This window comes from Pseudogymnoascus verrucosus, assembly GCF_001662655.1.
Source record: "Pseudogymnoascus verrucosus strain UAMH 10579 unplaced genomic scaffold scaffold_79, whole genome shotgun sequence".
Lineage (NCBI taxonomy): Eukaryota > Fungi > Ascomycota > Leotiomycetes > Thelebolales > Thelebolaceae > Pseudogymnoascus > Pseudogymnoascus verrucosus.
The window spans coordinates 76,735-87,538 of NW_017263730.1; the positions used below are offsets into that span (position 1 = coordinate 76,735).

Here is a 10,804-nt window from a genome sequence, read left to right on the forward strand (position 1 = left end):
CACCATCAGAAGGATTCTTGGCGAATAGCAGATAACCACGACGCAAGCGCGTAATATCTCGAGGTCTCTCTATTATCTTCCCCTCATTGCCTATAGCCAATCATGCCAAATCATCCAACACACACGTTGGACAGCCGCCCATCGTCCACACCCATTCCATCGGGCTGCAGATTGATTACCAATGAACCCTTTGTTGACAGCTGCGAGTCAGTGTCGCATTGTTGGGAATCATGTCGAACAGCCTACTGCATCCTCCAGGGAGCATCATGGGCATGGTACGAAATTCGAAAAGGCCGACATGCATCATGCAAGTTATAATCCATGTCGTGTGAGTCCGCACGTGTCTTCCATGTTTACCTCCATTCCTTCAAAATATGTACGTTGGTCATGGGGCTTGTCACCCTCCCCCCAAAATCCAAATGACTATAAGCAGAAGAGAAAGCAAACGGACCGAGGCCATTGATGAGCTCACCATGACTCCCTGGACAAACCCATGCATGAACTCACCACCCCTCACTGGCTTGAAAAATAGCGACTGCCTGCAAAGGAGTTATGGGTGTGCTCGTCATCTCAATCTAACCTGAAGGATAAGCAGCTTGTCAATATCCATGAAATCTGAGTTGTGTAGCCGAGGGACGCCGCAAAATCGATTTTCAGCGGCCACCCCCCAGAGAAACAAGATCTGTAGCAGTCAGAACGAATGGGAGTAGAATCAATACTGTACGAAACGAGCCACCCCCCAAACCTTCAGAGAACAGGATCCGTGACAGTTTGAATGACATTGAATAAAACCAATGCTGTAAGAATCAGTCCGCTTCTCCGAGCCCAAAGCTCCAGAAAATAGAGTCCGTAGCAATCTGAACGAACGCTGTAGGAATAAACCAATCCTATATGGAGTGAGCCGCTCCCCCGAAACCAAAGCTTTGGGGAGCAGCATCCATCGTAGTCAGAACGAATACCGCAGGAGTGAAATCAATATTGCAAGAAAAGAGCCTGACTGCGGGAGACTTCAGGGAACAGGATGGATGGCTGAACGAATAGGAAATGAACCGGAGGTTCAGTAGCAACCTCAACGAGTAGAGGGAAGAATCGGAGATCGCAGACCACCATCAACTACGAGATGCAGGCGCCACGTACGCATACTCCCGAGGTGTGTGCTACCCAGACAGGCTTCGGCCAAGACAATTATCTTTCTGGAACACGCCCCAGATTACCATCTAGCAGAACACTACCGAGTATTCCCAGCAGCCACTGCAAGCCGACTTGGCGATTCAATATATCGGCTGCCATGCTTGCACTGTACATGCAACAGATCGACGGCGCATAGCTCTCAGCTCTAGCTCGCTCTTCCCTCAGCCCTTTTGCCACCCCATCCCACGTGCATGTGGCGTGACGGGTGGATCGTTCTTTCCCTCCACGCGGTAATCCTCGTCTGGGATTGCACTTGCAGCTTTCTGCCTGAAAGGAAAGAGCGATGGAAGTGGACCTTGAGGCGAGAATCATGTTGGGGGAAGAGTCCGCTTCAGTATTAGGTCGCTGGGATGAGTCGTTAGCTGGATAATGGAACGGGTTCGAGAAGGCCGGCTAAGTTGCTGGTGGGGGGAATACTTCATTTTGGGGATTCTTGGAGACTATAGACCCATTCAGTGGAGACCCCACATCCAGACCCTCGGTTTATCGGATCAATGCACATGCTCCAGTACGCAAAGTGCGAGAACGCCATACGCATTGTCATTGTTGGAGGTGGTATTCAGTTCTGAGGTTGTTAGATACTATGATTCCTGCGAACTATTGTGCAAAAATACAGCTGATCAAAGCTGATCGATGGCAAAAGCGGTACAGTTCTATGGTTTTTGCGGCGCTTTGCTCGGCGATGGTAACCGAGCGCCGGGACTGGATATCGCCACGGCAGTTAACAAGCATACGCCACGCGTTTACCATTGGCTCTCTCTCTCCTTCATACTCGACAACAATACGCGGGCGACGCCCACGCTTTCCACATCGAACACCAAATCTACTTAGCACCTCCACAGGACGGTTCTTGCCTGATTAGGGCTTCGTTTGTTCGTGCTGTTCGATATTACCCAGATGAAAAACTCTCTTCCCGTCCTCGGTGTCCCCAGCTTTCACCCAAAATTAAACCTCTTCTCCCGACTATGCCTTTGATCCACCCTCGCCGAAGACGGATAGAGGAGATCAATCTCAGGCCTCGGCAGGAAAAGAAGAAGAATCCACTATTTGACCATCCACTGTGCTGAAGCTCCTTTTACCGGCATGGGTTTTGCGCTGGTGACTTCTGACAGTGCCAAGTGTGTCTTGTCTCCTCCACGGTTAGACCTCCCCTCTCAAGGTTCATGTGCCACTATCCCAGATGTGGTGGTGGATCACGCATGTTCCGGGGTAATCGACTTTATCCAGAGTGCGGAGTACGACGGCGGTATTTAGCCTAATGCCATGGAAAACAGACCATCCAATCGCTTTTCTCTACAGAACCAATGGAACCCTTACCGGCTCAGGGGAACGCATAACTGCCCTGCCGTGATGGTGGGATAAATGCGCCCTGGCCGCTGTTGGCTTTCGGCGGCCCCAGTGTAATTGACAGTGTCAACCCCCAACTCCATGTGTGATGGGATCCACCGCAGACTCCACCGACGCACTCCACCCGGCACCAGAACACGCTCGTGATTTTACTATGCCCCAGTGGGAAGAAAATCGCCCTCAGTGGTCTCTCTTTCTATGCGGGGATGAATTGGAGGGGCGTTAGGGTGTACTCTAGATGCGATTGTTTTCGGGGTACCAGGGTTGTATTGGGAGGGGCAAGGGGGGGGAGATGCACGTTCTCGGAGACAACCCCAAAATGCATATATAGTCATTGACGCCCCTTCTCCTGCACAGAAAGGTATCCCCAAGATCGGCTATCAAACAGCGTCGCGAGCAACTCAGTCGCCGCCATGCCGTTCTACACTCCAAGCAAGCCAACCTTCGAGGTCGCTGGACGCGACTTCCCGCGCATTACCTGGTGGAATGAACCTGGCATGAGGTCGCTGTACATCTGCCTTGGTTTCGTCGTCTTGACGTCTGCTACGAACGGTTACGATGGATCTCTCATGAACGGTCTCCAGGCTATGGAGTCATGGAGGAGTGGTGAGTACCCCGCGCGCTGGCTTTGGCCTTAACCCCGAATACGTCCTAACATACCTCACAGAATTCAAGTCCCCGGACCCGGCCTCCCGTGGTCTCCTCAACGCCATCATGTCAGTCGGTTCTATCTGCGCGCTCCCAGTCGTCCCATATACCGCCGATATCCTCGGCAGACGTTGGGGTATCATTATTGGCTGCACTATTATGATTCTCGGTGTTGTTCTCCAATCGATTGGTATCAACTTGCAACTCCTTACTGCGTCACGTTTTTTCGTCGGTTTCGGTGTCGCCATCGCTCACGGAGCTTCCCCTCTTCTTGTTGCAGAGCTTGTCCACCCCCAGCATCGCGCGATTTACACCACAATTTACAACTGTACCTGGTATTTCGGTAGCATTGTTGCATCATGGACAGCATTCGGTACAAACAAGCTGGGAGATACAAATAATTGGGCATGGAGAATCCCCACCATCCTCCAGGCCCTGCCGTCCTGCCTCCAAATGATCTTTATCTGGTACGTTAACCGTAACTTCTGTGGGACACATTTTCCTCTGCACTATACATGCTGACAATATAAACAGGTTCGTACCGGAATCGCCGCGTTTCCTTATCGCTAAGGGAAAGCATGAGCAAGCCCTCAAAGTTCTTGCTGACGTACACGCTCGCGGCAACCAAGACGATGAGTTGGTGCAGCTCGAGTTCACCGAGATCACCGAGACCATCAAGCTGGAGCAAGAGTTCGAGGGTAACGGATGGAAACAGCTGATCAGCACCAAGGGCAACCGCCATCGTCTTATCATCCTCATCTCTCTCGGCTTCTTCTCCCAGTGGTCTGGAAACGGACTCGTGTCCTACTACATGACCGACGTTTTGAAACTGATAGGAATTGAAGACTCCGACAAGCAGCTTGAGATCAACGGTATCCTGAATATTGTCAACTTCTGCGTCGCCTTGTTCATGTGCTTCTGGATTGACAAGCTCGGCCGTCGCCTACTCTTCCTTACTGCAACTGGAGGCATGCTCGGAGCCTTCATTATCTGGACCGCAACTGCATCAATTGTCGCCAGGACTGACGAGGAGAACCCAAATACCATGGCTGCAAATGCTGAGATCGCCTTCATCTTCATCTTCTACTGTTTCTACAACATGGCCTGGTCTGGTCTGCTTGTCGGCTACGCCGTCGAGATTTTGCCATACAGTATCCGTGCCAAGGTACGACACCCTATCAATATCCGAAGCTAGAAACGCGGAAACTAACTTCATTTTAGGGTATGACCGTAATGTGGCTCGCGATCGATCTCTCGCTGTTCTTCAACAGCTACGTCAACCCCGTCGCCCTCGGCAAGCTGGCATGGAAGTACTACATCGTGTACGACGTCTGGCTGGCCGTTGAGCTTTTGGTCGTCTACCTCTTCTACGTCGAGACTAGCAACACCGCACTCGAGGAAATCGTCAAGCACTTCGACGGCGACTCCGCTTTGTTGGGCGGCGCCGTCGCCACCGAGAAGGGCAGGCAGCTGGTTGAGCAGATCGAAAACTACAGCGCCGCTGGTGGCGAGGAGGGTATCCACGGCATGAACCACATTGACGCGAAGGCGCCAGAGGTCGTAACGGACGAGAAGGCGCTGAACTAGAGCTTGCCATTGTAGGTGTGCGCTGGTACGCGGCGCCTCTGGTTTGAGACACTGGATTAATGGAGCGGTTCTTGGATTACACTCTTTTGTATGATGATGATTAGATAATTATAATTATGAAACTCAGTAGCGGCGAATAAATTTATTTGATCCCTCTGAATTATGGTTTTTGTTTCTACTGTTGAATGGCTGGGACGTGACTATGTTTTTGAGTGACTTGGCTATTTTTCTAAATAAATAACACTAATCAAGTAAAGGAGAAGAAGGAGAATTCGTTCGCCCTCTAGATTATATATCAGTGCACAGTGATTTAAGTATAATCCTCAAACAATAGTAGCAATAAAAACACCCCGACGCAAAAAAGTGATTATCCCACATCACGGCAGAGCCACAACCACTAACCAAACGTCACTCTCCCAAAAACCCACCCAAACCCCCCAAACAACCTCCAAACAGAATAATTCCCCTCCCCTCCCCAATCCCCTCATCCCATCCCATACACCACACACTGACCCCCCCCCCTTTCCCCTCAATTTTTTTTTTCGTGCCGCCTCCCCCCCCTACGTCGACCGCCGCATCGACACACACGTCCCGCCCGCCTGCCTAATCAGTCCCCCAAGCGAGCCCACCCCCGCCGCCAAGCTACGTAGCTCCTCCCATCCAATCCAATCGCTCGCGACATTTCCACTCGCGGCCGCGCGCGCAACGAACATCAGGTCAGTCCAGTTTACGTCCACCTCTGCGTTCTGGTAATCTCGACACATACGCATACTTCACATCGCAAGAATTTCTGTCGCGCGCAGCAGCAGCAGCATACGAATCGCGAAGGAAACGGGAGACGCATTGAGGTTTACGAGCGCGAAAAGGAACAATACGGTTGTTGCGGGATTATTGGGGATTGAATAAGAAGAAGGAGTAAGAGATAGCAAGAACAACTGCCACGATGAGTTTCCTCGGCCTCAAAACTTTCGATGACCCCAATCGCGCGCCTAGCTCGGGGTCATTCGCTACATACATGATCGTTGCGCGTACGTCCCGTCCTCCCTCCATCCCCTTTCCCCTCATCCCTTCCTTCCCCAAACCCCTCAAACCAGACCAACCAGACCAACCAGCTAACCTCTTCCCCTCCCCCAACAGCAACATCCTTCTTCCTCGGCATGCTCTTCTCCTCCTTCCCCTACGACTACCCTCTCCTCTGGACCTCCAGCCCCCTCCCCCCCACCTTCCTCTCGGACCTGGAAACGCACCTCCAATTCCTTCACGCCTCCCCCCCTCTGATCCCACGAATCCTGCACTTCCTCATCGTTGTCGGCTTCGCCGGTTTCCTCTTGAAACTCTTCAAACCCTCCGAAGCGAATTTACTCTTCGATGGCGCTAGCTTGGTCCTCTACGTCGTGGGCGTGATCGTTTACATCACAAACATTATCAAGGGATTGAGAGTGGTGACGAAGGGGGAGTGGGACGCTGTTGTACAGGTTGCGGATGGGGAGGAGGTGGTTGGGAGGGAGGATAGTCTTAAGGTGCTTGCGGCGAGTAATACGATTCTTGCCTTAGTGCTGGTGGGTGTGCTGGTGCTGCAGGCGGGACAGTGGTATGCGGAGCGCAGGGAGAGGGAGGAGAGGGCGCAGTTTGAGGCGATGGAGAAGAAGGAGGGGAAGGGGAAGGGGGGTTCCAAGAAGAAGCAGTAGGGGGCTGGGCTGGGTGATTGGAGGGTAGTAGTGAGGAAAGGGGGGTAGGAGGAGTTGTGTTTGTGTATGTATGTGTAAGGAGATGGGGGAGGAGGAGGGGGGGTGCGGTGGTGCATGGTGGCGCGGGCGGCGTGGTTTTGATATATTTTTTGTTTTATTGATATAATTACCGCTTCTCTCGGTTCTGCTTCATGTGAACATTGGTTTCGTCGCTGTGAAGCTGTAAACCTGCTTGAGTGGGGCGTCTCTTCCCCTTTTTCCGCGCCGCGTATTATCTATGTACGCCTATGCTAAAGCAATATTTTAAATTCCCAAAACGCCTTCCATATGCTGCCATTTTTCCCTGCCCGCTTTTAATGCTCAAATTTTGTAGGTGTTCGTTTCTGTAAATGTCGTGTATCGTCATCCGGCCTGGTACCCCATTCTGGGCGTACTGTCCGCTCATGTATATTTTCGCCATGTCTGCCGTCTAACATGCCATGTAAATCTGCCGTCGTATCTGGTCTGCCGTATATCGATGCCGTATAAACCGCCGTTTTGTCTAGTCGTCCGTCTAGCCATGTCGTATATAATCTCTTCAGGTCTATCCCACCACCCGTCTAGTCCGTCTACCACACACAGCCTTCCATCCGTGCTCGTCTAAAGCCAGTCATTCATCAATCATCCCTCCATCACGGCACAACCTTCACCCCCATCCCCCCCTTCACAGCAGCAGCAGCAGCAGCAGCAGCAGCAGCAGCAACCCTCCCCTCAATCCTCTCCAAAACCTCCCTCTCCCCCTCACTCAACACAAACCCCCTCGGCAACACCACCACCCTCTCCCCCCTCCCCTCCTCCATCTCCTTCTCCACCACCCCCTCCTCCACCTCCCCCAACTCCATCTCCGTCCACCAAAACACCGGATACCTCCTCCCCTTGTGCAGATTCCCCCACACCAGCGCCACCACCATCATCGCCGCACACCCCACCTCAATCAGTGCCACCAACCCCCAGCCCAGCTCTATAATCTCGTCTGACGTAACAGCCAACAACGCCGTTGCGCCGGCGGGGGGGTGGACGGTCTTCGTAAAAGACATCACCGCCGCCGCTATCGCGACAGCTAGGGCGCCTGCTAACCATCTCAGGCGTTCGAATTCCTCATGGCCGAGAGAGCGGAAGGCGAGCGTGATTAGAATCCCGACTGTGGCTGATATCGCCTGTCCCAACAACAACGGCCGCGGTTGCGCGAGGGGCGAGGCGGGGGTGGAGTACAACAGTATCGCAGTAGCGCCCAGCGAAGCGATGATAAGGGGATTCGCATCCGTAGCCGCAGAGAGGGAGGGGAGGATGTGGAAGAGTAAAGTGGCGAGAGCGAGGCCGGTGAAGGTTCCTAGGAGGGCGAGGAGAGTGGTGAGGAGCGTGCGAGGGGGGTGGTGGAGGTGGGGGCGGTGGCCGAGGAGGTGGGCGAGGGGGCGGGGGAGGAGGTGGAGGCGGGGGGTAGGTAGATAGGGGTTGAGGTGGTGGTCTATGTCGAAGGGGGTGCGGCGGGGTTGGTGTGTAGGTGAGGGTGGGGGGATGGGTGAGAGTGAGGGTGAGGGGGATGGTGATGGTGAGGGCGAGATTGACGGTGATGGCGAGGGTGATGGCGAGGGTGATGGTGAGGCTTGGAGAGTTGTTTTTGAAGACGTTGAGCTAGAGGCCGTTGAGCTGCCAGCTGACGTCGTGTATGGTGCGGGCGACATGCTCGAGTGGAACATGGTGAGGGCTCTGATGACATCTGCGGTATCGTATATTTCTCGCTCGCGACGGGGGATGAGATCATATAAAAAGCAAAAGAAAGCAAACGGACTCGGAATGGAAGACTCAAGGAAGAAAAGAACGGACGGGTATGTCCGAATATGACGAATACCCAGGATGTCTCAAGAACAGACAAAAATAACCAGTTACTTACCGAAAGTACCTACCAACCACAGCAGCTACAGCAAGCTCTGTGCTCCCTCAGCCGGACAAAAACCGTGGACATAACATCTCCGCGGCACAATAGGCCGACGGAGAGGGCAAACTACGCAAACTGCTCGCGTCAAACCACGTGGAGACGAGCGTTAGTAAGGGTTTGAGTCCGGAGTTGGAGTGGTTTTGTGTGGGGTAGCGTCGAAAAGAAAGAAGCGGGGAGGCGGTCTAGAGTGTGAGAGGGTTAGAGGGGGTTCTTGAGCCGCTCGGTGGTAAGGGGCGGGTGGCTGGCTTTGGTATGTAAGGTACGAGTGGCCGTTGTACCGAAGAGGGTTTGCCGTGCTCCGGCACTAAAGTGTTGGGATTTTGGTGGTGGATGAGGGGATTGTTCCTGAAATGTTAGGCTGCAGTGTGACTCTTTGCAAAATTGTCGTCGGAGTTTGTCTTCTAACCGGCGGATCCGAGGGAGTGAAGGTGAAAAGGGATATCAACGATTGATATAGCTGAGAACTACCGTATTGTGGCGGCTGACTGATCCTGCAAGAGCCGGAATAGGCACAGCCGTTGAAGAGATAAGATTAGATAGATCGCCAATCTATTAAATCACATGACCAAATTGTGAAAGGAGCTGGCGCCATATACCACTCGGTCATCTGTATTCGATTGGCTCATATCAAACTAATCACATGATCTAAAATTCAGTCATCACGTGCAAACAACCACGACCTGGCGCCATATACCACTCGGCCATTTGTATTCGATTGGCTCATATCAAACCAATCACATGATTTAAAATTACACTATCACGTGCAAACAACCATCACCTGGCGCCATAGATTTCTGATCACATGACCATAACTATTTCAATCACGTGTAAAAACCCCAATCTACTTCCTAACAATCCAATCACGTGATCGCTGCCATATACATCACGTGCAAACATCCGCAACCTAGCACCATAAATATACGATCACATGACCAATAATATTTACATCACGTGCAATAAACCCCTACCAACTCTATAATGTAATCACGTGCATCAACTTGTCATGCAAGCACCACCCCAACCAACGCCTTCAACCACTCAGCCATTTTACTTGATAGGCTCCGACCCCTCCAATCACCTGACTTCTCCTCCCCTCCCCATCCCCAACAACAACCCATCTCGGTCCCATCCGCACGTGAAACTCCCCCTCCTCGCTTAGATCTCTCTTCCCACCCCCCACCATCCCACCACCACCACCCATCCATCCATCCATCCATCCCCCCCATGTACCCAGTACACACCCTCCCGTACCTCTCCACCATCCAGCCAACAGACAGACACACACCGCCCGCCAAGTCTTCCCGCTCTTCCTTCCGAGAGGGGGACATGGGTGTCGTGGGTGGGTGGGTGGGTGGTACTCTGGTGGTCGGTCGCGTCCTCAACAATTTTAAGGTTGGGGACGCTAGTGGGGGGCCCTGAGAGGCGAGTGAGTGGCATGCAGGGATGATGGGATGGGGGGGTTGTGATTGGGTGGGGGGTGGCGATGGTGGGTGATGGGCCGAGGTGAGTCGAGTTTCTACGATACGATCTGTTGCAGCTGCTACAGCTTACTACAGTATCTGCCGTAACCAGTCTGTCTTCTGGCGGTATGAAGGTGTTGAGATGGCAGTGCGTGTGGTATCACGTGGAAGAGTGTACGGAGTAGAGATTTGTACGAGGGAAGGTGGGACGGGTGGGATCAGATCGGTGGTGGTGGTGGTGGTGGTGGTGGTCGGGTGGGACAGGAAGGGATAGAAGGGAGCACATGCAATGCAACATTTTGTTTGATTCTCACTTAACCTGCGGGTGGGAAGAGACCAACTACCAGCCAAGGAGGCCGCGGAGAGCTGGGCGGGCATACTTCATCCTATCCTATCCCATACAGCAGTACAATACAGTTTTGTACAGCGTGTACAGTACAAGTAAATTAACATCCAGATTCTCAGGTATATTGAGGGCGGTGGAGATCGGGTTGCCACGTCATTCGCTCGTTCTCATAATGGGGAGGAGGGAGGAGAATCTTTTTTCTCTGGATGAGGAGGGGGGTTGGTTATATGTAGAGTACAATACAGTATACTGCAGTCCCAGTTACTCCGAACTTGATAGAGTAGTGAGTAGAGTACCAGTCGGTGTGGGATTTGACAGGAGCTTTCTCGTTCCCTTCCTTCTCTCCGCCCCATAGTTATTCTTCTTGGGGAGATGGAGCTGTCTGTCTTGTTTTGATCACCCCTCTTCTGTTGACCTTGGTGGTTCCGCAGTGTTAGTACTGTTAGTATTGTTAGTAGTGTGTCAACAAAACCGCAGCAAATACTGCAAATGCTGCCGATCCCATTGGCCAGTGGCGAACACTCCCGTCTCTCTCTCGTTGAAATCCTCCCAGTATCTCCTC

General features: G+C 52.6%; 3 protein-coding genes across 3 annotated transcripts; 2 read left to right on the plus strand and 1 right to left on the minus strand.

Annotated features, from left to right (window-relative positions):
• Positions 1-2,794: 2,794 nt before the first annotated feature.
• On the plus strand, positions 2,795-4,927 carry VE01_10473 (uncharacterized protein). Its single transcript, XM_018279871.2, has 4 exons — positions 2,795-3,144; positions 3,206-3,653; positions 3,721-4,351; positions 4,408-4,927. Exons 1-4 carry the CDS (start codon positions 2,952-2,954, stop codon positions 4,771-4,773), a joined length of 1,638 nt encoding a protein of 545 aa, XP_018125360.1. The 5' UTR covers positions 2,795-2,951; the 3' UTR covers positions 4,774-4,927.
• Positions 4,928-5,382: 455 nt separating this feature from the next.
• VE01_10474 (uncharacterized protein) lies at positions 5,383-6,461 on the plus strand (the record flags this gene model as incomplete). Its single annotated transcript, XM_018279872.2, has 2 exons — positions 5,383-5,801; positions 5,911-6,461. The coding sequence occupies exons 1-2, from the start codon at positions 5,717-5,719 to the stop codon at positions 6,459-6,461; spliced, it is 636 nt and encodes a 211-aa protein (XP_018125367.1). The 5' UTR covers positions 5,383-5,716.
• A 168-nt stretch (positions 6,462-6,629) lies between these two features.
• VE01_10475 (uncharacterized protein) lies at positions 6,630-8,899 on the minus strand. The gene has a single exon (XM_018279873.2). The coding sequence runs from the start codon at positions 8,195-8,197 to the stop codon at positions 7,133-7,135; it is 1,065 nt and encodes a 354-aa protein (XP_018125361.1). The 5' UTR covers positions 8,198-8,899; the 3' UTR covers positions 6,630-7,132.
• Positions 8,900-10,804: the final 1,905 nt, after the last annotated feature.

Coding starts and splice junctions, on each gene's coding strand:
- VE01_10473 (XM_018279871.2), top strand. CDS start 2,952: ATGCCGTTCTACACTCCAAGCAAGCCAACCTTCGAGGTCGCTGGACGC. Junction 3,654..3,720: donor CTCCAAATGATCTTTATCTG/GTACGTTAACCG, acceptor CAATATAAACAG/GTTCGTACCGGAATCGCCGC. Junction 4,352..4,407: donor CATACAGTATCCGTGCCAAG/GTACGACACCCT, acceptor ACTTCATTTTAG/GGTATGACCGTAATGTGGCT.
- VE01_10475 (XM_018279873.2), bottom strand. CDS start 8,197: ATGTTCCACTCGAGCATGTCGCCCGCACCATACACGACGTCAGCTGGC.